General features: G+C 61.2%; 1 protein-coding gene across 1 annotated transcript in view; it reads right to left on the bottom strand.

Moving 5' to 3' along the window:
* The window catches only part of COL7A1 (collagen type VII alpha 1 chain), a 30,595-nt gene that overhangs the window by 3,682 nt on the left and 3,737 nt on the right, over positions 1–23,176 (bottom strand). The window contains exons 13-106 of the mRNA XM_028124543.2: positions 22,541–22,684; positions 22,326–22,451; positions 22,097–22,240; positions 21,209–21,328; positions 20,909–21,052; positions 20,464–20,589; positions 20,219–20,365; positions 19,881–20,003; positions 19,386–19,532; positions 18,991–19,125; positions 18,768–18,914; positions 18,550–18,686; positions 18,130–18,256; positions 17,895–18,041; positions 17,635–17,807; positions 17,498–17,533; positions 17,387–17,413; positions 17,249–17,293; positions 17,112–17,174; positions 16,623–16,694; positions 16,484–16,519; positions 16,315–16,350; positions 16,077–16,148; positions 15,889–15,966; positions 15,618–15,644; positions 15,482–15,535; positions 15,279–15,341; positions 15,127–15,186; positions 14,987–15,022; positions 14,744–14,788; positions 14,629–14,664; positions 14,200–14,244; positions 14,081–14,116; positions 13,916–13,948; positions 13,549–13,581; positions 13,315–13,368; positions 13,179–13,238; positions 13,047–13,082; positions 12,863–12,943; positions 12,724–12,759; positions 12,481–12,525; positions 12,234–12,305; positions 11,963–12,007; positions 11,684–11,710; positions 11,459–11,488; positions 11,260–11,340; positions 11,148–11,183; positions 11,040–11,075; positions 10,870–10,950; positions 10,567–10,602; positions 10,130–10,192; positions 9,850–9,894; positions 9,120–9,155; positions 9,011–9,046; positions 8,806–8,901; positions 8,664–8,699; positions 8,541–8,576; positions 8,386–8,433; positions 8,047–8,082; positions 7,792–7,914; positions 7,509–7,709; positions 7,379–7,414; positions 7,240–7,293; positions 6,987–7,055; positions 6,866–6,910; positions 6,681–6,743; positions 6,501–6,545; positions 6,109–6,144; positions 5,942–5,977; positions 5,769–5,813; positions 5,522–5,554; positions 5,380–5,442; positions 5,254–5,289; positions 5,094–5,174; positions 4,893–4,961; positions 4,731–4,766; positions 4,611–4,652; positions 4,406–4,450; positions 4,273–4,317; positions 3,546–3,581; positions 3,403–3,462; positions 3,158–3,265; positions 2,898–2,969; positions 2,719–2,754; positions 2,429–2,497; positions 2,287–2,331; positions 2,025–2,060; positions 1,876–1,911; positions 1,740–1,796; positions 1,519–1,590; positions 957–1,028; positions 712–747; positions 331–411; positions 18–71 (exon numbers count right to left, since the gene is read on the bottom strand). Of these exons, the coding sequence (XP_027980344.1) occupies positions 18–71; positions 331–411; positions 712–747; positions 957–1,028; positions 1,519–1,590; positions 1,740–1,796; positions 1,876–1,911; positions 2,025–2,060; positions 2,287–2,331; positions 2,429–2,497; positions 2,719–2,754; positions 2,898–2,969; positions 3,158–3,265; positions 3,403–3,462; positions 3,546–3,581; positions 4,273–4,317; positions 4,406–4,450; positions 4,611–4,652; positions 4,731–4,766; positions 4,893–4,961; positions 5,094–5,174; positions 5,254–5,289; positions 5,380–5,442; positions 5,522–5,554; positions 5,769–5,813; positions 5,942–5,977; positions 6,109–6,144; positions 6,501–6,545; positions 6,681–6,743; positions 6,866–6,910; positions 6,987–7,055; positions 7,240–7,293; positions 7,379–7,414; positions 7,509–7,709; positions 7,792–7,914; positions 8,047–8,082; positions 8,386–8,433; positions 8,541–8,576; positions 8,664–8,699; positions 8,806–8,901; positions 9,011–9,046; positions 9,120–9,155; positions 9,850–9,894; positions 10,130–10,192; positions 10,567–10,602; positions 10,870–10,950; positions 11,040–11,075; positions 11,148–11,183; positions 11,260–11,340; positions 11,459–11,488; positions 11,684–11,710; positions 11,963–12,007; positions 12,234–12,305; positions 12,481–12,525; positions 12,724–12,759; positions 12,863–12,943; positions 13,047–13,082; positions 13,179–13,238; positions 13,315–13,368; positions 13,549–13,581; positions 13,916–13,948; positions 14,081–14,116; positions 14,200–14,244; positions 14,629–14,664; positions 14,744–14,788; positions 14,987–15,022; positions 15,127–15,186; positions 15,279–15,341; positions 15,482–15,535; positions 15,618–15,644; positions 15,889–15,966; positions 16,077–16,148; positions 16,315–16,350; positions 16,484–16,519; positions 16,623–16,694; positions 17,112–17,174; positions 17,249–17,293; positions 17,387–17,413; positions 17,498–17,533; positions 17,635–17,807; positions 17,895–18,041; positions 18,130–18,256; positions 18,550–18,686; positions 18,768–18,914; positions 18,991–19,125; positions 19,386–19,532; positions 19,881–20,003; positions 20,219–20,365; positions 20,464–20,589; positions 20,909–21,052; positions 21,209–21,328; positions 22,097–22,240; positions 22,326–22,451; positions 22,541–22,684 (6,281 nt within the window). The remainder of the gene's footprint in view (positions 1–17; positions 72–330; positions 412–711; positions 748–956; positions 1,029–1,518; positions 1,591–1,739; positions 1,797–1,875; positions 1,912–2,024; positions 2,061–2,286; positions 2,332–2,428; positions 2,498–2,718; positions 2,755–2,897; positions 2,970–3,157; positions 3,266–3,402; positions 3,463–3,545; positions 3,582–4,272; positions 4,318–4,405; positions 4,451–4,610; positions 4,653–4,730; positions 4,767–4,892; positions 4,962–5,093; positions 5,175–5,253; positions 5,290–5,379; positions 5,443–5,521; positions 5,555–5,768; positions 5,814–5,941; positions 5,978–6,108; positions 6,145–6,500; positions 6,546–6,680; positions 6,744–6,865; positions 6,911–6,986; positions 7,056–7,239; positions 7,294–7,378; positions 7,415–7,508; positions 7,710–7,791; positions 7,915–8,046; positions 8,083–8,385; positions 8,434–8,540; positions 8,577–8,663; positions 8,700–8,805; positions 8,902–9,010; positions 9,047–9,119; positions 9,156–9,849; positions 9,895–10,129; positions 10,193–10,566; positions 10,603–10,869; positions 10,951–11,039; positions 11,076–11,147; positions 11,184–11,259; positions 11,341–11,458; positions 11,489–11,683; positions 11,711–11,962; positions 12,008–12,233; positions 12,306–12,480; positions 12,526–12,723; positions 12,760–12,862; positions 12,944–13,046; positions 13,083–13,178; positions 13,239–13,314; positions 13,369–13,548; positions 13,582–13,915; positions 13,949–14,080; positions 14,117–14,199; positions 14,245–14,628; positions 14,665–14,743; positions 14,789–14,986; positions 15,023–15,126; positions 15,187–15,278; positions 15,342–15,481; positions 15,536–15,617; positions 15,645–15,888; positions 15,967–16,076; positions 16,149–16,314; positions 16,351–16,483; positions 16,520–16,622; positions 16,695–17,111; positions 17,175–17,248; positions 17,294–17,386; positions 17,414–17,497; positions 17,534–17,634; positions 17,808–17,894; positions 18,042–18,129; positions 18,257–18,549; positions 18,687–18,767; positions 18,915–18,990; positions 19,126–19,385; positions 19,533–19,880; positions 20,004–20,218; positions 20,366–20,463; positions 20,590–20,908; positions 21,053–21,208; positions 21,329–22,096; positions 22,241–22,325; positions 22,452–22,540; positions 22,685–23,176) is intronic.

Below are 23,176 nucleotides of genomic sequence, written 5' to 3'. Positions count from 1 at the left end.
CCCTGTCACCTCCATACCTTATCTCCCTTCTCTCCGTCGAGGCCACAGGCTCCCTTTATCCCTCGCTCACCCTGCAGGGAAAAAGCAGACGGAAAAGTGACTTCCAGGTACCTCACCCTATAACCCCTTGACCACGAAACCACTTTCCAAATTGGCCTCAGACACTCTGATTTCTGACCTTCCAACGCCTAACCTAATGCCCCACATTCAACCCCAGATATCCCAACATCTGACCCCAGATACCTGGCCTTCAACCCCAGATACCTTGCCCTCCAACATTAGCACCCCCACCCCCCGCCCAACGAGGAAAAAACCCCAGCCCCTTCCCACCTTGAGGCCCCGGGGACCCATGAAGCCAGAATCTCCTTTGTCTCCTCGGACACCAGGGGCTCCATCCTTTCCTGGGGTTCCCTGACGGGGAAAGGGGTCAATATGAAGTCAAGGAGATCAGAGAGGATCCAGGAGAATCACTCCGGATGATGAAAGGAACAGGGAACATCACAGGGTGAGAGTCACTATTGGAGGCCAGAGCTGTCCAGGGGCAGGGGTCACCCTGTGGGTGGGATCATCACAGCAGTTACTGTGAAGGTGGGGGCCCCGGGCAGCATGAGGACACCAGGAGAGCACCAGTCACTGAAAGGTCAAAGGCCACCACATGAGGACAGGGGCCCTGTGGGGCAGGGCGTCTCTGTGGGAGCAGGGGCATCTTACCGGGTCACCTGGGATCCCTGCGGTGCCAGGCTCACCCTGTGGGAAGCACAGATGGGGGAGGGCAGCCCTTCAACGTGACTGTCCCCCACGCCACTCAGGGACTCCCAGGCCGCACACAGATCCCATGTGAACACACACGTGGCCAACAGGGAGGGAGGCTGGAAACCCTCCAACGTTCAGAGAACACCCACAAGACAGATGTTTGTGACAGGCGGGTCTGGGTCTGTGCCTGGGGTGGGGCTGACCTTGGGTCCCGTGAGTCCACGAGCTCCCAGCAACCCGGCTGAACCCTTGTCACCAGGCTCTCCTTTGGTGCCCTGTGGGTGTGACCGGGAGAGGGACACAATCAGGGCTAGACCGGGCTGGAGGCTTGGAGTAAGGCTGGGACCTGCCGGGTGAGGAGAGCCGGCCAATGCAGCTCCCACCCACCGCCCCCCGGCGGGGCTCATTTCTCACCACAGGCTCTCAGACCCCTGGCCCTCCCTCCTACCATGGGGCCCCTACACCTACCTGGAGCACGCCGGATACCTGACAAGCCCCTTGTCTGTTCCCAGAGGGCCTCTCCTGGAGCTACATTCCACAGAGCTCCTTGGTGACCTCACACGGAGGTCCTCGAGCCCTCCGGGGAGCCCCCATCCTCTCAGCCATCCCACAGAGTTACTACAGTCCACTGAACCCTTCCCCTCTGACCCCCCCAAAAGCCCCCCATCCTCCCCTCCTATCCTCACAGACCCTCAATAGAGCCCCTACAGCCCACAGAAACCCTCTCCCAACCCCACGCAGAGTACCCCACCCCCTTCCCTGTACCTTCTCTCCAGGGTTCCCGTTGTCTCCACGAGGTCCTTTGTCACCATCTATGCCCGGAGGCCCTTGCTGGCCCTGGGCCAGGGGTCAGAAGTCAGGGTCAGGGGCTGGAGGGCCCTCACCCCGTCTGAGTTTGAGCTCTCAGATCCCCTGGCCCAGCCCCCGGAGAAGCCCCTCCCACATCCAAGAGAGACCCAGGCTGTACATGGGCCAGAACTACTCACCGTGTCCCCCTTGGCACCCCGTGGCCCTGGAGGCCCCACAGCCATGGCTGCATCACCCTGAGTGGACAGAGGGCAGTCAGAGGAGTCAGGAGCACCCTTAGTCCGTGCCTCTGCCCTCTCCCACGCCCACACTCACCTTGTCACCCTTTAGCCCTGAGGCTCCAGCATCACCCTGTTGGGCGGAAGAGTGTGAATCTCTCCAAACCAGAGGAGTTCCAAATCCTGAATTACAGGATCTAGCCCCAACCCCGCCCACCCCAGGGATCTTTTCCCCCATGTCCTTACCTTCTCCCCACGCTCACCCCGGCTGCCTGGGGGCCCCTATATGAGAAGAAGACAACAGTGAGCTAAGGGGATTTGGGGGCATTAGTGGGGAGACCACTCAGAGGGCAGGGGAGGACCAAGGAGTCCCAGGGGAATAGGAGAGATGAAGGACCAGAGAGTACATAAAAAGAACCAGAGAGCTACACAGAGCGTCCCAAGGGCACAGAGGGCACAGGCTGGGGACTGAAGCCACACCGCTGGCGCTTTCCCCAAGGTGACCCACCATGAGTCCTCGGGGTCCCTCCTGGCCAGGACGGCCATCTTCACCCTGCATGTTGACATTAAGTTCATTGACTCAGAAGCTGGAAATCAGAGGTGAGAGCTGTGCTAAAGGGGGCTGTGGCCACAGAGCAGGACATACATACCCGGACACCTGGCTCCCCACGCTCCCCACGCTCGCCGCGGGCCCCAGGCAGACCTGCTCCAGGGTCTCCCTAGAGATCAACAGGATACCGGCGATATGTGAGAGGAATCAGTGGGGGACAGAGGGGGACAGACAGGGCGATGGGGGTCAGTGGAGGCGGGAGGGGGCGATAGGGGTGGGTGGAGGCGGGAGGGGGTGATGGGCGTCAGTGGAGGCAGGAGGGGGTGACAGGGGGTCAGCGGAGGTGGAGGATGACAGATACAGGAGAGCCAGCAGCCTTGTCCCATCTACCTTGTCTCCTTTGAGTCCAGAGATTCCGGGAGCTCCCTGTGGGCAGAGTAAGGTGAGGGTCCTGTGCCCCTCCAAGGCACACACACATACCCAGCCACGCAGTGTGTCCCAGTCCCCACGTGGACAGACTTCAACACACCGGAATCAGATATCTGGGACGTTGGGGCACTTCTACTCACCGTTGACCCTGGTGGTCCAGGTGGCCCCAAGGCACCTGGGGCACCCTCTCTCCCTGGGAGACCTGCCAGACCCTACCGGAACAATGCAGCGAGAGAGACAGAGGGTGACTTGGGGACCTTCCTCCTCCTTGGCCCCTCCAAGACTGGGAGCCCCCGAGGCAGGGCCTGGGCCCCCTTCTCCTCCTCACCCGCTCACCCACTACCAGACTCAGAGGTCCTGAAGTCACCAAGTCCCCACATGCTCTTCCCAGCATGCTTACCCGCTCTCCGCTGGGTCCTGGCTGACCCATCTCTCCTCGAGGGCCTGTCTGACCAGGGAATCCGACAACACCAGGAGCACCGGGGGGGCCAGGGGGGCCCACATCTCCCTGGAACAGAGATAGCAAAGGGAGGAATGGTCCCAACGGGACTCCTTCCCAGAACTCGCCCCCGGATGCCCTCTTCTTCATCCTTCCAGGGACCTCTCTGCCCACTGCCCGCCACCGGTGATGGGGCATCAACTTACCTTCAGACCTAGAGGACCAGCTGGCCCAGGGGGGCCCTGGACCCCAACTCCTGGGTCACCCTTCAAGGGAAAGAGGGGTCAGGTCAGGCCCAGGGAGTCTCAGGAACTTGACCTCCAGCAGAGACACTTTAGGGTATACATACCTTATTACCCTTGAGTCCAGGAGCCCCTTTTTGACCCTAAAAAACCAAAGTAAACAGTACTTGAGGGGAGGAACATGAACCCAGAGCTGAGACATGGCCCAAGAGTATTCCCAGGGCCGCTGAGATGTGCTCATGGAGACGTGGGACTCAGACATGTACATGGGACTGACTCACAGGAGCTCCGAGGTGACGACGGACTCGTGAGGGCACAGACAAGAGGGAAGCTCAGATGTGAGCGCAGATACAGGGGAGTTCGGGCATGACTACGGGCACGTAATGTCACACAGGAACACAGGCTCAGGGACCTCAGATGTGAGCACAGGCTCACGGGAGATCCCAGGAGCACGCCAGCGCAGGAACTCAGAGCCACCCCAGCCCAGGGAGCTGAGACCCGGACTCGGAGGGGGCAGGGGACCCAGGAAGCATAAGCAGGTGAGCAAGAGAGCCCCCAGGAACTGTGCAGAGTCCTGAGACCGGGGGCAGCGGACAGGAACCACACACGTGTGCTCAGACACACTGAGGAGCTGGAGACCAGGAACAAGCACCAGGAAGCAAAGACGGCTCCCCCCTCCCCCCGGGGAGGGGGGAAGCCAAGACGCTTGGTCCCTGTGTGCGCCCACGAGCAGGGTCCTGAATGCTGGAAGGTGCACAGGCCCGGGAATGGTGCCTCAGGTCCACAGCTGCACTTCTCCTCCCAAGCTCAGATGTGCCCGGACCCCAGACTCACATCTTCCCCAGGGTCTCCAGGCTCCCCGGCACGGCCAGCTTCACCCTGCACAGAAAGGGCGGTAAGGGGGTCTAGCCACCCAACCTGGCCCCCTCGACCCAGCGCTCTGGCCCTGGGGCCGGGCCCACCTCACCTTCTCACCCCGGGGCCCTGGCAGTCCTCGGTCACCTTTGGCCCCCTGTGGAGGCAGGGGACAGGAAGCAACATGGGCATTAAGGTCATTGAAAAAGGATACTCAAGGAAGGAGGCATGAGGCCCGCGGTCAAATGTGACACGTATTACGGATGCCCAGGGTCACAAAGATGGGTGATCGGTGCTGTCGGAGGCTCCACACTCACCGGCTCTCCCAGCAGGTCTCCCACGAGGCCTCCAGGCGCTCCCTGATGTGGGACAAGGGTCAGTGGGATGCCTTGGCCTCCAGCACTCGGCCCCTGCCCCCAGGCCTTCCGCACACTCACCTTCTCTCCCTTTGCTCCAGGGAGCCCGACCACAGCCTGTGGGGAATGCCCAGTGAGTTACCTCGCCTCCCACCTTCTCCCCGGCCCCACCCCGCCATCCCAGATGGGAGGCCAGCACTAGACACGGTGAGGCACAGAGGGTCAGGGTCAGGTCAGGATCACCTGTCCAGGAGCCCCCATGGGTCCAGGCTCTCCTTTAGGTCCAACAGGGCCGGGCACACCTGGTGACCCCTGCGACAGAGCAGCGTGAAGAACTCAGAGCCTCCCCACCGCCCTGGCCCTGCTGCCCTGCCCCCCTCACCCCTCTGGGCACAGGACCAGGCCCCGTCCCAGGCCTGAAGCAAGCTGCCCCCAAACACACACCGGCACGCCAGGAGCTCCTCTGTCTCCATCTTTTCCACCGGCACCATCACGACCTGGGGCTCCCGGCTTTCCTGTCTCCCCCTGAGAGGGAGGGGTTCTGTCAGGGGCCTGCCCATGGACTCCTGACCCCTGGAGCCCGGCCTCGATCCCCAGGACTCACCACTTGTCCCGGCAAACCTGGCGCCCCCTGAGGACCCTGAGGGAGACAAGTCAGATATGAGGGGGCCATGGGAGAACGTGGGACCCAGACGGTAGGACATGGTGTCCCTGCAGGGGCCTCACTCACCACCAAGCCTGAGGGGCCAGGAGGGCCAGGAAGTCCCACAGCTCCCGTGGGTCCAGGCAGACCCTGGGCGAAGAGAGAGTTCAGGGCAGGGCCAACCGCGCCTGGCTCCCTGTGGCTCTCACCCGTGAGCTGGGCCACTCACCCGCCCTGGTGGTCCTGTCTCTCCAGGCTCCCCCTGCGGAAAACCCAGAGACTGCATCACCCACAGAAGGGCAAGAGGCTCCTCAGCCACTGTCCAGAAGCAAAGGCCCCAGGGATGGGACACCGGGGTGCTCAGCCCCACTGCAGGGTGACGGCATCCCAGGGGGTTGGCAGATGTTACCCTGGTGTGGACCCGGCTCCGATGAGCCTCCTCTTCCTTTCAGCCACACACACACACCCATACTCACCTTCAGGCCAGAAGGACCCTGGGGTCCTGCGGGGCCAGCAAGACCCTAGAAAAAAGTAGTAAGAGCAGGGGACAGGGGTCAGAGTTATCAGCCCAGGCTCGGGGATTCATGGCTCCTTGGTGGGGATCAATGCCCAGCCCACCCCCACCAGACTGTAAGCTCCCGTGACTCACCGGGGCACCGGGTGGCCCAGGGTCTCCATGGCCACCCTGTTGGAGAGAGAAAGAGTCTGATGAGGGGGAGCCTGTGCCTCCCCCCCAGGGAAACTCAGGGAGGACTGCCCCCTGTGGGCTGGGGTAGGATGGGGGCAGGAGCGGGGGGATGATTCTAGGATACTCACCACTGGGCCAGGGGTCCCCCTCGGACCTTGCAAACCCTGGATAGAGAAGGGGGCTGCTGAGCCTCAATCTGGACCTCACTTGGGCCTGTTCCCACCCTCTGGAGGCCTTTGTCTGGGAAGCGCACTTGTGGGCCACGCCCCCCCGCCCCCACCCCCGCCCCCCGCCCCCGCCCAGGCATAGATCACCCCGCACCCAGGGCCTGCCCCTCAGGGATAATACATACTGGCCTGTACATGCGCGCACACACGCACACGCACACGCACACAGGTCAGGCATCTGCACTCACACCCGGGCTCGCAGGCACAACACCCCAGTCACCAGAGCAGCCCGCACACGGCAGAGAGCGGCTGTCCCCAGGAGCCTGGGCCACGCCACGCCTGCCACCACCTACCGGCTTCCCTTCGGGTCCAGCCACACCACGCTCTCCTGGTAGGCCCTGGAGAGAACAGATTTAAGGCCACGCTGTCCCTCCCCGAGACACTCCCAGGCAGTGCAGACTCCAGTCCAGACCACACTGTAAGAGCCCGGGGCTGGGCGGGGGGTGGGGAGGCGCGTTGCGGTGCAGACTCACCGGGCTGCCATTGAGACCCCTCTGTCCGGGCTCTCCCTGGTCTCCCTTGAGGCCTGGCACACCCTGCAAGCAGAAAGGCATGCCCTGAGCCCCCAGTCACTGCCGTGCGCCCACGTACACACCATCCCTCGTGGGCTCCCATAACAGAGGGGGAAGCACAGTGCGGGGAGTCGGGGGGACCTCACCCTGTCTCCCTTGGGGCCTCGGTCGCCGTCACTGCCTGGCTCCCCCTGTAGGGATGACATGTCAAGCCAGGCCCTGGTGCCAGGGCAGAGGGTGGCCCCCTAACTGATCCCACACACTGACCTTTGCGCCCTTGAATCCAGGGGGTCCTTGCACTCCAGAGAGACCAGGACCTGGCTCTTCCACAGCCACCTACACATACAAGGTCACAGGGGAGAGAGGCATCTGTCACAGAGGCATGGAGGAGTCCTCCCCGCTCACAAGATCCCACAGGAGTTTGGGTCAGAGACACCACGTAAGAGTTTCTGGGGCCTGAGTTAACGATGGCCTCCTAGTATCAAGAGTCACAGGCCTGGGGCAGGGCTGGGCTGATCACCTTGGGACCTGGGGCACCGGGAGGTCCAGGGAGGCCAGGAGGGCCGTCTCTTCCCTGCAGAGAAGAAGGAAATGGCAGGGCTGCCCCCGCACAGCGCCCAGGCAGTCCCACCCCAGAAGGAACCCCCACCCCAGCTCACCTGTTCTCCACGTTCTCCTTTCTCTCCCCGTTCTCCCTGAGATGCAAATAGCAGGGCGGGGGCCATGTCCATGGGGGGTCCAGCTCCTCCTGGGCCCACATCCCCAGCCCTCCTGGCTAGCCCCACTCACCCTCTCTCCTGGCCTTCCTGCCTCCCCCGTGCCCCCAGCCCGGCCTGGGAGCCCAGGAATGCCAGGCTTTCCAGGCTCCCCAGCAAGGCCGGGCGGTCCAGGGGGGCCCCTCTCCCCCAGGGCCAGGCCTGGTGGCCCCTGAGGGCCGGGGTCTCCACGATCTCCCTTCAGCCCACGTTCTCCAGAAAAGCCAATGGGGCCCTGGAGGAACAGAGGAGTGAATGTGGCTAGCTGCACAATGACGCTGTCCCCAGGGCGCCCCCGCCGAGCTGCAGACACACACCTCCTTGCCTGGGGGGCCCCGCTCGCCTGGCTCCCCCTTAGGGCCACGGCGCCGGTCAGGCATGGGCAGGAAGCTGCCAGAACTCTCATCCCAGGTCTCCACGATCTCCCGCAGGGCGGACGCCTGAGCGATAGCGAGGGGTTGGGGAACCAGAGCCTGTCCCTGCAGCCACCCAGGCCCCCACCCGGCCATGTGGGCACCACTAGCCCCACGGGGCTCCCATCTGCTCCCACTCCCAGCCCCCCAACAACCTACCTTGATGCCAATAGTTTCCAGCAACCGCTCCACATTCTGGGGACAAAAGCTGGGGTGAGGGGCGGCCCTCAGAGAAGCCTCCATACCTTCTTCCCCAGGCCTCTGCCCCACAGGACCCTTTAGCACTGTAACGTTGAGGAGGCCTGAGGCCCTGGAAGCCCCTCCCTGCTGTGTCCCCAGGGCCCGGCTCCCCGAATGTCAGCTGTGGGAATCCCACCAGGGCAGGGGACTGAGCACATGGGGCAGAACCCATGGGGCTTCATGGCAAGGGGGAGGGGAGAGAGGCGGCTCCCGCAGGCCTGTGGATGAGTCAAGGACGAGGTCCTGAGCCTCACTCACCCCCACGCTCCCAGGATCTCCTCTCAGGCCGCGCTCTCCAGGGAGGCCCTGGAGACACCAAGAGACAAGCAGCTGGACCCAGTTTCTGGGGGGAGTGTGTGTGTGGAGGTGGGAGCTATGGCTACCCGGGCATGTGAAGAAGGCGGGGACCTCACCTGTTCCCCTTTGGGTCCAGTCTCCCCACGGTCACCCTGAGAACAAAGAATGATCAGGTGGGAGAAATGCCCCAACCCTGCTCAACCCTCACCTCACCCCCGACCCACCATGTGCACACTCACCTTGGGGCCTGTGTTTCCCGGAACCCCAGGAAAACCCTGAGATAGGGCAGAACACAAAGCAGTCACACAGAATCACGGCACCCAAGAAACATAATGGCCCCTGTTGCTCCGAAGTCCTAGAACTCCCCTCCTGGATACTTACCTGGCCAGAGGGGCCCACCTGCCCCGGGAGGCCTGGGGGGCCCTGCAGTCCAGGGCTACCAGGAGCTCCACGCTCACCCTTGGGACCATCGTGACCCTGTGGAGGATGCAGCCAGCATCAGGACCCTGAGACCCCGGAAAAGAGCGGAGCCGTATCCCGCAGAGTCGGGGTCAGGGGTCAGATTGCAGAGGACTCGGGCACTTACTTCTCTCCCAGGGGCGCCCGAATCTCCCTTCTCTCCCTAAGGAAGACAAGGGCACTTTAGACAGGGCCCTAATCTGAGGCTGGAGCAGACTCCAAGTGAGGGGCCTTACCTTCTTTCCACCTTCTCCAGGGTCCCCGGGTTCTCCCTGTGGGCAGAAGATTCACGTCGGCCCCAAGGTTCACAGACTGTCTCAGTCTGTCTGCACATCTTCAACCACATCTACATATGGCCACACACATGTATACACAGGATGGATGTGTGTCTGTGTGCCCCTGGTACCTTGAGAATCATCTGTATGTCCCAGGATCCGCCTGCAAGTCTTGCATGTATTATCTCAATATGTGCGGCCCTATGTGTACGAATGACTGTGGACACAACTGCATGTGTCACACGCCAGAGCCTTGGACGTGTGTCCCACCATACTTCAACACAAGTCCACGTGTGGCCTGGCTTCCACATACATCTTAGCACATATCTGGGCTGGGTGGAGGTATCTGCGTGTCGACATGTCTCCAAGTTTCCCTGAATGGGGCTTCACATCAGTACGGCTGCACCTCTCCGTCTGCGTCTGTGGTTCTTCGCCCGTGCCCGTGGCTGTGTGTGATCTCAGCAGCTGTCAGTCCATCCGGGCACCGGTCAGCGCAGCCGCACGGCTCACGGTCTGCGAGGCTGTGTGTGTGTGCACATGGACGTGTGTGTAGGTCCAGGCTAGGTACATGGGTGTGGATACTTCTCAGCAGGGGTCTGCGTGTGTGGCCCATGTGTATCTGCACATCTGAGCTGTGTGCATGTGCCCGCATTTCTCAGCACGTGTCCCGGTGTCTGCTCTGGACACTCACGTTTTTCCCATTCAGGCCAGGCTTTCCGTCCTCTCCCGGCCTTCCCTGTGGGAACAGATCATTGATCAGGAGTCAGGGCCCGGGTGAGGGCTGTGAGGCGGCAAAAGGGTACCGTGAGGGGCGCCTGCCTGGCTGGCTCAGTTGGTAGAGTGTGCGACTCTTGAACTCAGGATCATGCGTTCGAGCCCCACGTCGGGTATAGAAATTACTGAGATTACTTAAATAAATAAGTAAATAAACTTAAAAAAAAAAAAAAGGTACCACGAAAGCTTAGTCTCACCTGGGCTCCAGGGGGGCCAGGCGGGCCAGGGGGGCCATGTTCTCCTCGGAGGCCCGGAAGCCCCTGCAAAAAGACTTTGCTAGGATTGAGAGAGCCCCTGAGAAAGCCCCTGAAGCACAACTGTGGACTGGGGAGGACCCCACTAAGATCCTCCTTGAGGGTAGAGACCCCTAAAATTTGGAGGTTTCATTGAGGTCCCCTCCTAAAACTCCCCAGGGAAGAACCTCCAGGACTTGGGGGACCTACTAAGTCCACCAAGGCAGAGAAGGTCAGAAAGCTGGACCCTGCTAAAGCCTGCCTGCCAGGGACTGAGAGCCTCCCAAGCCCCGGGCTGGACCAACTCCCCCTATTTCCACTGACGCTGTGGTGTGGCGACCCGGCTGCAGTTCATGCTGGATCCCTGAGCCACCCTGAGCCTAACATCTCCCCTCACTTACGTCTCTCCCTGGGTCTCCAGCTTTGCCTGTAGCACCCTGAGGAGAGACTCAGAGTCAGGGAGTCTGCAGTGATCACGGGGTCAGGAGCACGCCCCACTGACACGACCACTGGTTCCCGCAAACTCAGGGCCTGCCAGGCACTAACCCCCACCCCCCCCGCCCGCCCAGGCGGGTTCTGGGAGAAGACACAAACACCCCATCTGGCTCCGGAGCTCATCAAGACCACGAAGACCCAGGTGAGGCTGGGGTCATGTGAAGAGGGAAGGGGGAGGGCGTGACCACACAGGGCCCATCACGACTCACATGCAGCCCAGGGGGGCCAGGGGCTCCCGGTTTCCCATCTAGCCCACCGCGGCCATCCAGGCCAGGTGGACCCCGGTCACCCTGAGGAAAACAGAGAGGTAAGAGGCCTCAAAGGATAAGATGGACCTAAGAGCCTGGTTCACAGCCGACAAACCTCCCTGCCCTCTCACCTTCTCTCCTGCTGGGCCTCGGACACCTGGGTCCCCCTGGAGAGAACAAGGTCAGATAAGTAGTGAGGGTAGGAGGGGGACTGTGCTGGGGCAAAGAGCATCACTCACCTGAGGGCCTGGGGGCCCCCGAAGTCCGCTGACACCCTGAGGACGGGGGGAGGAAGAAATCAGAGCAGGCCTTCCCAGACCCACACCCCCTCAGCGGACCAGGCACACTCACCCTCTCGCCAGAGGCTCCCGGGGGACCCGGGTCACCCTTGGGTCCTCGAGGACCCTCCTGCCCACGGTCCCCAGGCTCTCCCTGTGGCAGAGACAAGCTCGTTGAAGGAACAGCCCGGGGGCCCCAGGCATGCCCCTCATGGAGGCACTTGGGATGCTTCCTGTGCTCCGAGTCCCGCTCCACCCACAGACCCTGGTACCTTCTCTCCAGCTCCAAGTCCCGGGTCTACCTGGGGGGAGGGAAGGGAACGGCCAGTGAATGGCTCCGCAAGAAGTGGGGCCAGTGAGGGGCTATGGGATCAATGGAGTTATCAGGAGGCCATGGGGGAAATGGGAGCTAGTGGAACAGATGAAGGGACATCATGCAGCACCAAGAGGGGCAGGCGAGGGAGATAACAGAGGACCAGACTCAGCTCTACCCTTACCAGCCGTCCAGGGAGTCCTGGGGGACCCTGGGAAAGGAAATGACTATGGTCAATAGGAGCCCCGAGGTCCCAGGGAGTGGCTCAGGTTTGCCCCAGGCCCAACTCTGCTCCCACATTCCCGGAAGCACCCCAGTGCCAACCCCCAGAAGGCAGGTCAGGCCCGGAGGTGGCCATCAGTGGCTCCCCACCTTGATCTCCAAGCCCCTTATGTGGTCACCAACCGGACCAAACACTGGAAATCTCCATCCCTCTGGAGCCCAGGACACTGGCAGTACTCACCGGCTCCCCACGGTCTCCCTTGGGTCCAGATGGTCCAGGGCTGCCCTGCAGAAAGTCAGGGGGTCAGGGTCACTCGAGACAGGCAGCAGTTTCAGGGAGTTTGGGAGGCAACCTAAGGACTCGCGGGGATCCTGGTGGCCTCTGGAGGTTGCGATGAAGGGGTCACAGGCGACTGTGAGGACTGAACACTGCAGGGTTGGGGCGGCAGGAGCGGGGGCTGGGAACCGGCTGGCTGAAGTTGGGGTTATAGGGGTCAGGGCTTAGGACTCACGTTTCGTCCATCCTCTCCAGGATCTCCTTGGTCCCCCTTCTCACCCACAGGCCCCCGAGCTCCAGGTGCCCCCTGGGAAGAGCAGCTGGCCTGAGACAGGCTCCTCCCAGCATTTTGCAGGTTTCCCATGAGCCCCCCATGCTGCCCCAGGTTCCTCATCACCCCCAAACCATGTCAGAGTTTTCCATCACACCAGGCCTCCCTCCAGACTCTCCAGCACCCCCTTACTTCGCCCTGCCAGGCTTACCCGAAGGCCACGCTCGCCAGCCTTCCCAGGCGAACCTGGGTCACCCTGGTGATGGAGAGAAAGCCACACTGAGCAGGTAGGCTGGACTCAAACTTTGACTCGGGGAGAAGGGGCAGAGAAGGGCCTGGCACCAGCTGGACGGTAGGCAGTGGAATGGACTGGATGACCTGGTGGAGCCCCCAGCCCAGAGGGAACCCAGTTCAAGGGTAGAGGCTCAGAAATCACAGTGGGAAGGAGTCTCACCGGGGGGCCCGTGTCACCTTTCTCTCCAACTTCACCCTGTGAGACAGGAGAGTCAGCCCTGGGCCCCAGATGCCCCGTGGTGCCAACAACACCCTACTCCCCTGACCCCCAGGACTCCCCCCAACTCCAGCTTTCTTACATCTCGTCCTCGGGGGCCGACAGGTCCTGGAGGGCCAGGCCGCCCAGGGTCTCCCTTCTCTCCAAGAGGCCCCGAGTCACCCTGTGGAGGAGGCAGAAGTGAGGTGGTCAGGATGCAAGTAGCCCACCCTTGGGGGGTGGTAATCCCAGAAACCTTGAGGTTACTCAAGGTCACATGTACTCACCGGGGGTCCTGCTCTGCCGGTGAGGCCAATGGGACCCTGCAGGGTGTGGGAAGGGGGTACAGGACTTAGTTGGGGCTCCCAGGTCCTACCTCATCTCCTTCTATCACACTCCCCAATCCCACATTTATTCACCCGGTCTCCAGGATCTCCTTTGGGGCCGGGGTCTCCAGGAAGAACCAAGCCAGGTGGGCCCTGTGGTGGAAGAATCAGACGTCAGGGAGCCCAACCCTCACCTGCCCTACCCCCTGGACACTTTCCCTTCACTCACCCGCTCCCCTTTGATTCCTGCAGCTCCTCTGGGCCCAGTGGGCCCCACATCTCCCTGGAGGTGACAAAGACCATCAACCATCAGCATCAGCCCCAGGTTCCATGACCCACCCTCCCGGCACCACCCTGACCTAGCAATCATGCCCAACTCTCTACCCCCCAGGGGCCTCCAAGCAGGGCCTGTGACCTTGACCTCAACCCTGTGTCAGCCTCCTTTCGCTCTTGCCAGAATTACCTTCTCTCCTTTGGCCCCGACACCGTCAGGTCCCTGAAAACAAACAGGACAGACATGCTTGGCCCCACCTGGGCACCGCAGTACTATGTGGCTGATTGGGGATGGGGTAATATCAAACTGCAAGTCATGGAGCTCAGTCTCTGTCCAGAGATCACAGAGTCACAGCTGGGAGCCGGGCAGGGGTTACACGGAGCTCATGACCTGTGTGACATCACAGGGTCACAGGTGACACCCAGGAGTCAGGAGATGTGTTATAGCATAAGGAGAGTCACAGAACTCTTAGCCTGCTCAGGGCCCCGAGGTTACGAGGTCCCAGCCTGGAATGCTCGTCTAGCAGGCCAGTGCAGGCCATCCTTCCTTTGCTCACCACTGCAGGGTCCCCGGGGCGACCAGGCTCCCCCTGTGGAAAAAGGACAGAGGCAGGGATGGGTCAGAGACCCACCTAGGAACCCAAGGGCCTGCTGTCCCACCTGCCACGATCCCTAGTATGGGGTGCGGTGGGGAGGGGACTGGTCCCCAGGCAATGACGCACCTTCTCTCCTCGGCGGCCAGCAGGTCCTGGTGGTCCCTGCATGTGGAAAAGGTGTGAAGCCAGAGTGGGAGGAACACATGAAAAGCCCTCTCCCGGTCCCACCACAGTCACAGACTCACTTCGGGCCCCTCAGCCCCAGGACGTCCAGCCACTCCAGGCGGCCCCTGGGGAAGAAGAGCAGACATGCTGGTCTGGTGTGGGGGGGGGGGGGCAGGGAGATCATGGCAAACAAGGGGGCAGGGAGATCATGGCAAACAAGGGCTAGAGGCTGTGAGGGTGCAGGACAGAGGTCACAAAAGGTCAGGCTTCAGGTGGCAGGGGTCGAACTCAGTGGGACGACAGAGACCAGATCAGTGGAAGTCAAGGTCAGTTCCACAGGCTCAGGAAGTTAAAAGCGGGTCCAAGGGGTTGAGGGTTAGAGCCTGCATCAGCAGGAGTTATGTGAGGAGAGGTGAGGGGGGCAGGGGGAGTCAAGGCTGAGAAGTCGACCAGGAAGGGGCATAGAACTCAAGTCAGCTGGGCACTGACACTGGGGTCAGAGGGCTCACCTGGGGTCCCACCGGGCCAGGGGATCCACGTTCACCCTGATGGAACAGGATGGGTCAGAGCTGAGTCCAGCCCCAGACCCTCTGGGGCCCCAAGAGACCCCTCGGCTGCACTTACCTTCTCTCCAGTTTCACCCACAGCCCCTTTCAGTCCTCTGTCACCCTAAGGGGAGACGGATAGGAGAGGTGCCTTGACTGTCCAAACCCCAGAGAAGGTGTCTCAAACTCTAGCCATCCTGCCCCTGAAACCACAACCTCTGACCTGGTGAGAACCCTCATCTCCTGACCTCCCACCTCCCCAAAACCTATAGCAGTCCCAGCGTGTCACACCCCACACCTGACCCCCCAAAATGGCGCTTACTTTGGGGCCAATGTCTCCAGGAGGTCCTCGTAAGCCCTAGAAGGGGTTCAGAGATTTGGGTTTGGGCATAAGGATAGCGTAGAGGGTGGGAGGCTGAGGGAGCTGTGGCCGCCCCTCAGAACCCTTGCCCCTACACTCACCCGCTCACCCGGGCTCCCAGGTTGTCCTGGGAGGCCTGGGGCTCCATCCTCACTGTCACCCTGAAGGAGAAATAGATGAGTAGAAGACCCTGCCCCCAACCCACCCCCGCCCCTGCCCCAGAACTGGGACACCAAGGGGTCAGGCTTCCTACCTTTTCTCCTTTCTCTCCAGAGGGGCCAACTGGTCCTTGGGGTCCGGGGCTTCCAGGAAGACCCTAGGGGAAAGGGGGTAAAAACATGAGCCCCAAACTGTGAGGCCCAGCACCCAGCCACTGCCCCAGCAGAGCCCCAGCCCCAGTATCCACACCCCTGAACATGGCCCCAAGTTCCCCAGCAGAGCCTCAGGGCTCCTCACCGGCAGCCCAGGCTCCCCTGGGGCAGTGCCGCCATCACCCAGTCCTGGAGGGCCCTGAGAAAGAACAGCAGGTGAGGAGATGACCAAGGGGAATCAAATTCCAAGCCACCCCCAGGGTACCTTGCCCCTCACTTACCCGCTCCCCACGATCACCTTTGTCACCCTGAAAGACAGATCATGGCCCCATGACCCTGGACTACACCTCCACTCCCCAATATATGGGAGAAAATGAAGGTCAGGGGGACAAATTGAATTACAAAGGTCATGGAGGAACTGAGGAGTCATTGGGGGCTGAGGGGTCACATGGGGTCAGAGCAACCAGTAGGGGTTGTGTGGGTTCAAATGGGGTCACTAGGTCACCGGATCACATGGAGGTCGTGAGACCATAGGGGGGGTCATGTTGTCACCTTCATGGCCATTCCAGGAAGTCCTGGGGGACCACGGGGTCCTGGGTCCCCCAGTGGGCCACGGGATCCAGGGAGGCCCTGATGGAAGAGACAAAGTATAAAGTACACCCCACAGACCCCTACTTCCACCCTGCCTCCTGCTGGCCCCCCGCCACACATCACTTGGCCCCACATGTTCTGGAACTTACCGGAGGTCCAGGGTCCCCTTTCTGCCCAGGAAGCCCTGGGCCCTCGCCTCCAATGACTCGTCCAGGCTCTCCCTGCAGGAAAGAAAGCAGTGGGCCGGATTCAGGGTATGGGAGCCTTGAGGTGGGAGAGGCTGCTAGAGGGGCCTCAGCTATTCCTTATCATGCCACAGGCCCTGCACAGTGTCCAGCCTGCTCCTCCCTGGGCCATCCTGGTTCCCTCCCTTCCGCCTGCACCTACCGGCTCCCCTTTTGGGCCTCGAGGTCCTCGCTCTCCCTGAGGACAAAATGGAGCCAAGGGTGATGCTTGGGCACGAGCGCATCTCCGCTGCCCCACCCCCGCAGGCCCCTGCCCCGCAGAAAGAACTTTGGGAAGACACTGGATGAGCAAAGAAGGGAAAGCAACTTACTGTTTCTCCACGAGGACCAGGCCACCCTGGAGAGCCCTGTTAATGGAGGCAGTCAGGACAGTCAGACCACCCACCCACCCACACACCCACGCAAGCAAAGAGTCCCATCGTGTGACCTGCACGGGCAAAGCTTGCTTACCTTTGAGCCAGGGCTTCCAGGAGTCCCAGGGCGGCCAGGGCTGCCTGGAGGCCCATCTGCCCCAGGGAAGCCCTAAGGAGGCAAAGAGGTCAGGGCAGGAAGGGACCCTCCCTCCATGCCCCTGGTTTGCTGGAGGAGCCCAGACCCCACAGGCCCCCAAGTGTCGCTGGGGTGAAGCAGTGGGGCAGAGAAAGAGCCCTTCTGAGCTAAACGGGGCCTCATCCCGGGAACAAGGGCAGTGATGAGGCAGAGGGCCTTCTCTGCCTCTGGGATTTAGAACTAACTCCCAGGTTCTCTGGCAGAATCTCAAAACTCCCCTGGCTGCTCTGCTTTAGGTCCTTTCTCAAAGTCGCTGATGTGGTTTATAATGTCCACTTAGGCTTCTGGGAATACCCTGTGGTTCTGCCCCTGTTCTTTCCTTCTGTCTTCTAAAAACCCTGGGGACACTTGCAGGAATGTCTCAGGGGAAGCTCAATGGTCTCCACTCACCCTTTCGCCCTTTGCAGCGGTACTTCCTGGGGGGCCCTGGGGGCCAGGAACACCAATCCTGCCCTGAGAGGAGAAAAGCAGGTGAGGAGACAGTGCACCAGTCAGGGAGCAGAGGACAAGTGTGGGGAGGCACTCACCGGAAGGCCGGGGGGGCCGGGAGGCCCGGCTTGTCCTCTCAGGCCCTAAGGAAGGGTGATCAGTGAGCCCTGTGCCACCAGCGCCCCCCAGCCCCACTGACCCCCAACCATTCTCTGCCTCCAACTAGGGCCACTCACCATCTCTCCAGGTTCCCCCTTCTGGCCCTAGGGAAAGGTACGTCGAATGAGGGTCAGAGTGGCCAGCGCCAGGTGTGGCCCTCACCCACCCTCTCAACCCTGGACACTTACCTTTGGACAATGCACCGTGCAAGGCTCTGGCTGTGGCTGTGGACATAAGGTCTCCTTGAGGCCAGGCTCTTCTACCAAGAGTCCCCAGACACCCTCTCCCCTGCCAGCTACCCCTCCCCTAGAGGCCCCTTGCAAACCTGGGTGGCCGAGCCTATCCGACACAGGGATGTTGCCAAACTACTGACTGCCTGCTCTAAGCTTGGACCATCATCCACAGCAAAGAAAGTCTGGACAGGGTCCATGCCTGGCACCACGCGACGCAACTGTTCTGGGTCAGCTCCGGCCTGGCCCAATATCATCACCTTGAGCCCTAAGGAGGGGTCCGGCAGTCTGCATGACAACCCTGCTGGAGCCAGCCCGATTCCCAGGCCCCATCCCCACCAGCCCTAGTCCTCACCAGCAGCCTGGGCCTCACGGATAGGGTTGAAGATGTCACCTCTCAAGGGTTCATCTACTAGCAAAACCATTATCCCTTGTACATGCTGGCGGCGCCCGGGGGCATCCGGTGCTAACAGGTGTCTGTGAGCAGTAACCACAGCGGTGCCTGTGGGAGAAAGAACATGTCAGAACCCAGGGGCAACCAGCTCCCTGCAGGGAAGCCCCACGAGCGCATGTCCAATGCAGTTCCTTACCCAGGTTGTTCCCACTTGGGTCCACGTAGGGGATGCTGCGGATCTTCTGCAGGATGACCCCAGGATCGTAGGAGCTATTCAGCGGGAACAGTGGGGAGGGCCGATGACTGTAGGACAGGAGGCCAACCTGGGGTGGGGTGGGGGGGCAGACACAGAGCCTGGGGAAGATGGCAAAGCAAGGAAGACAGAGCCTATGGGGAGAGAGATGGAGCTCAGGGTGTGGGACTAAACCTGAACACTAGGGAGTCAGCAGTGATGGTAGGATAAGGAGGCAAGCAGCATATGGGGAGATCTGGATTCTGGGGAGGGCTGGGAGACAGCCTGGATCACTGGTAGAGGAGGTAAATGGTAGCTGCTGTGAAAGCCTGGGACAGGGAGGGGCTGGGATAGGAAGGGGTCTGGCTGCCTCTGGGGTCAAACCTGGACCGCCTGTGGCCCAAGAGGCCCAAGTGCAGACACCAGACGCTCCAGGGCTCGCTTTACAGCCTCCGCACGATGAGCATTGTCCTGAGTGGTGTGCAGCAGGAACACCACATCCATCAGGCCATGGGGACACACTGCAGGAAGGGGGTTGAGTTATTGAAGCAGCCGGCCCATCTAGCTACCCCCTTAGGCCCCTCCCACTGTGCCCATCATACTTGGGATCTGTGTGACAGAGGCCTCAGGACCCCGTACACCCTCCTGGATGGGTATCAGCGAGAAGGTGTAGGCGATGCCAGGCTCTAGCCCTGTCACCTGCTGGGAGCTCGAGATCCCTGGAAGTGTCTGTGAGGCCCCAGGGATGTCTGCAGAGAATAAAACCTGGTTAAACGGGAGGCCTTCCATGGAGCCCCAACCGCCAGCCCTCCCCCTCCCCTTCACCTTGGCCAGGCCGTCTGAGTGGTTGCCAGGACAGGATGTAGCTGGATACTCCAGACACTGGAGTCCAGGCCAGAGTCACTGAGTCAATTGAAGTGTCCACCACACGCAGTTCAGTGCTTGGGACACGGGGTGACTCTGAAGAAGGAAGCAAAGACCAGGGATCAGAGTCTATATCCTGAGAACCCAGAAGGGAGGGATCATCTGAGGCGGTTCTGGGGTAGGACCATCTTAGTGAAAGAAGTGTCATGTGAGATCATGCTGGGGTCACCCCAGGGGCAAGAGTGGTAGGGGGTCTACAGGAGGAGTCACTAAGGGTCACGGGGTGCAGGAAACCAGGGTGGGTCATCAGTGGGGAGGAAGGTCACACCAGGGAAGAGTGGACTCTCTGGGCTCACCAGTGCGTGCAGTCACTTCTGTGGGGGGCCCTTCTCCAGCTGACCCCAAAACGCTCAGCCATATGCGGTATAGGGTGGCTGGTTCTAGACCATCCAGTTCGTAGCTGCTGAGATCGGGCCCCAGGACCCGGGACTGTTCCTGGCCACCTGCGGCAGGCATGAGAGTGGGACGCAAGACACGTGGGAGGGTGCTACAGACCAGCATTAATGAACTTGCCCACCTCACTGACTGACCCTGCTGACCAGATCCACCCTCCTTATTGATCTTCCCCATTCTCGCTGACCCTGCTCCCTTACTGACCCTGCACGACTGACCCTTATTGATCCCACCCACCTGGTTAACTGATCCCGCACTCTGTCACTGATCCAGCAAACCACCCCACCAACTGACAGACCCTGCCCACTCACTGACCTCGCCTATCTAGCCAACCCCGCCCCCAGTCCCGCCCCCACTGGTCCCTGAGCCCGCCCCCGCAACCGGGAAACAGCTCTCACCCTCGGGTCGCCAACGCAGACGGAAGCCCTGTGCCCCGGGCACCGGCTGCCAGCGCAACCTCAGCGAGTGCTCCCCTCGCTGCACGACGCGAAGGGTCTCCAGTGCTGGCGGAGCCTCAGGCGCTACAGAGAAAGCCCAGGAGTCAGGGAGGCTCCGCCCCCACTGGCTCCTGAGCCAATCCCAGACCAACCCTAGAACTCGCACCGCCCCAGCTGACTCTTCTGCCTCTCCCAGGCTTCATCCCTCCTTCCCCCTCGTACCCGGCCGTGCACAAAACCCGCCCCCAAACCCTCCAAGCCACCAATCCAAGGCTGGCCCCAGCCCGAGCTCCGCCTACGCGTAGTGACGACAATGGAGACTGGCGCGCCCTCACGGTCCCCGACCAGTGCAGTCACTCGCAACGAGTAGCTGACTCCGCCTTCGAGGCCCCGTATTTCTGCGGAGTCCGTGTTTCCCGGGAGCACCTGCTGTCTCGTGGGGCCACCTGGGCAGGGAAACACGGGGCAACAGTCGGGCTGGGGGTGGCGCACCAGAGAGGGCAATCCCAGCCGGGAGGGACAAGGGCGGGTCAGGGAAACATACCCTCGCTGCGGCCCCAGGCCAGTCTGTAGGCTGTGGCTCCAGTGACCCCCACCCAGGTGACCCGCAGAACATCACTGGAAGCATTGAGGATCTGAAGCTTCGACACACTGCCCACAGGCGCAGGGTCTGGGGGCAGAGGCAGGGTAAGGGGTCAGGGGCCACTGGATGGCTGGTAGAGAACAGGGTGGCAGTGCAAACATGGTCATCTGAAGGTCAGTGTGAGGTTAGTATGGACAGGTCAGTGCAGGCAACCTCTGAGAGGGAGGAGGTCAGTGCCCCAGAGTGGGCAGTGTGGAGCGGCCAGGAGGTCGCTGAGGGTGGACGCTTGGTCAATGTGGAGAAGTCACTGAGCAGTGATGGAGCGGGCCGCTGAAACAGTCAGGAATACAAAGAGGGGTGGGGTAGCCAATGAGATGCGGCTGCCAGCTGGCCAGGGTCCACTCACCTGTCCTCACAACCACAGAGGCGGGGGTCCCATCCACACCAGCCACATGCGCCCACACATGCACCGTGTACTCAGTATCTGGCTCCAGCCCATCCAGCTCAGCCACTGTGGCCTCTCCGGAAACCAACTGGGATTTCTCCGGACCTGGGAGGGGGAATGGAGGCAGCTCCAGGGCTAGCTGGATTCTGTCCCACAATGCCCCACCTGGACCCCTAATAACCCCCCAGCCCCCATTCCACCCAGACCTGCCCCCACGGCCCTCCAAAACCTCCGGTCCCCTCCAAAACCCCTGGTCCCCACCAAGGCCTGAGTGCCAGGAGATCCTGTATCCTGTGGCACCAGGAACCCTGTTCCAGGCGATGGTGACAGATGAGCTGCTGGTCTGCGTCACATGGACAGTCCTCACTGGGCCCAGTGGGTCTGCAGGGAGAGGCAATGGAGAGTCTAAAGGAAGATGTAGTGGAGGGTCTGATGGGGGAGGATTGGGGGACCATCTAATAGACGGCTATGGGAGTCTAGAAGGAGACAGGGATCTGATGGGAGAGGTAGTGAATGGGCCAGTTGGGGGAAGAAGTGGGGGTTCTTTTTTTTTTAAGATTTTATTTATTTATTTGACAGAGACACAGCAAGAGAGGGAACACAAGCAGGGGGAGTGGGAGAGGGAGAAGCAGGCTTCCCGCTGAGCAGGGAGCCCGATGTGGGGCTCGATCCCAGGACCCTGACATCATGACCTGAGCCGAAGGCAGACACTTAACGACTGAGCCACGCAGGCGCCCCAGAAGTGGGGGTTCTGACAGAGGAGACAGTTGTAGTCTGTGTGAGGCAGGTGATAGGAGTCTGAGAGAGAAGGGGGTCTGACAGAGAAGATAATAGGGTTCTGAGAGAGGTATGAGGAGAGGCAGGTGGAGCAGAAAAGGCAGCGGGAGCCTGAGAGATGAGGTGGTAGAAATCTGAGGGCAAAGAGAATGGGATCTTTGAGGAGAGGCAGAGGAATCTGAAGAAGGTGGGGGCTTAAAAGGAGGCAAGGAAGGCCAAAGGGGAAAGCAGGACTCTGAGGGAGAAGAGAGCGGGAATCTGAAGAGGGAGACTGTGACTGTTCTGGGGCGAAGCAAGGGTCTGAGACGGGAGGCACAGGGGTCCAAAGGGGCACCGGAGATAGATAGTCAAGGGGCTGGGTCAGACCCTGACCAGTTTGAGCCATGATGACCACAGGGGGACCCTCCTCTCTTCCTCTCAGTGCTGACACGGCCACCTGGTAGGAGGTTCCAGGCCGTAGCCCCATGATATCTGTGGCAGTGGTTTCTGGGGGCAATGTCCGGCTGGACTCCGGTCCTAGGGTCAGAAGGAAATGTTGCCATGGCTCTTGCCTGCCCCCCCAATCCCCTAAACCCCAGTTCTTCTCACACCCCACACCGACCACTGTCTGTCCTCCAGCTAATCCGAAATCCACCGGCTCCAGGAACAGGTCCCCAGGCCACCCTCACTCGTGTTGCATCTGATGCCACGACTCGTAGCCCTGAGATGGCAAGTGGGGTTTCCAGTTCTGGGGGTTAAGGATAGAGGTCAGAGGTCAAAACCAGGACCGGAGTGAGCCAGGCGACTGTCCCCCCACAGCCCTCCTGCAGTGCTCACCCCGGCGGACCGTGAGGACGCTGGCGCCACCCTCGCGGGTGCCCACTCGAGCAGACACCCGCACAGTGTAGCTTAGCCCAGCCCGGACATCGTCCAAGTCAAAGGCTGTCTGACTTCCAGGAAGCACCAGGGTCCGTTCAACCCCTAAGAGAGAAGGCAGGGTAGGTGGGCAGGGGTCAGTGAGACACAGGGATGTGGGATGCTGGTGGTCAGTGGCGGACGGTGACCCAGGACAATGGACCAGTGATGAATGGAGACCCAAGATGATAGGGGTCCATGATGAGGGATGTGGAATGTAGGACGACAGAAGTCAGCGGACAGCGATAGGAATTGACAGGCCATCAATAGACAGTGACGTGAGGTGACAGGGGCCAGTGTTGGCTGGGGACAGGGCCTGCGAGATCAGCATGGACAGTCATTCCAGCTCGGCTCACTGAAGGGCAGGGACCGAGCCTGTGTTTGTGGAGAAGGGCGAAAGCTGCAGCCAGGGATGTGGGGCAGTGAGAAGATGGGCTGAGGCAGGGCCAGGAGCAGACAGCCCCCGTGACAGATCTGGGCTCAGTTGCCACCTCGCGGGGTAGATGGACAAGGAGACAGGAGGAGGCTGTAGAAACCCAGGAGGGGAAAGAGATGGGG

This window comes from Eumetopias jubatus, unplaced genomic scaffold (genome assembly GCF_037043125.1).
Source record: "Eumetopias jubatus isolate StellerSeaLion01/CBP00866 unplaced genomic scaffold, mEumJub1_p1.0 scaffold_1, whole genome shotgun sequence".
Taxonomy (NCBI): Eukaryota; Metazoa; Chordata; class Mammalia; order Carnivora; family Otariidae; genus Eumetopias; species Eumetopias jubatus.
Note: the sequence above shows the minus strand (reverse complement) of the source record. Positions and strands in the feature narration are given on the sequence as shown.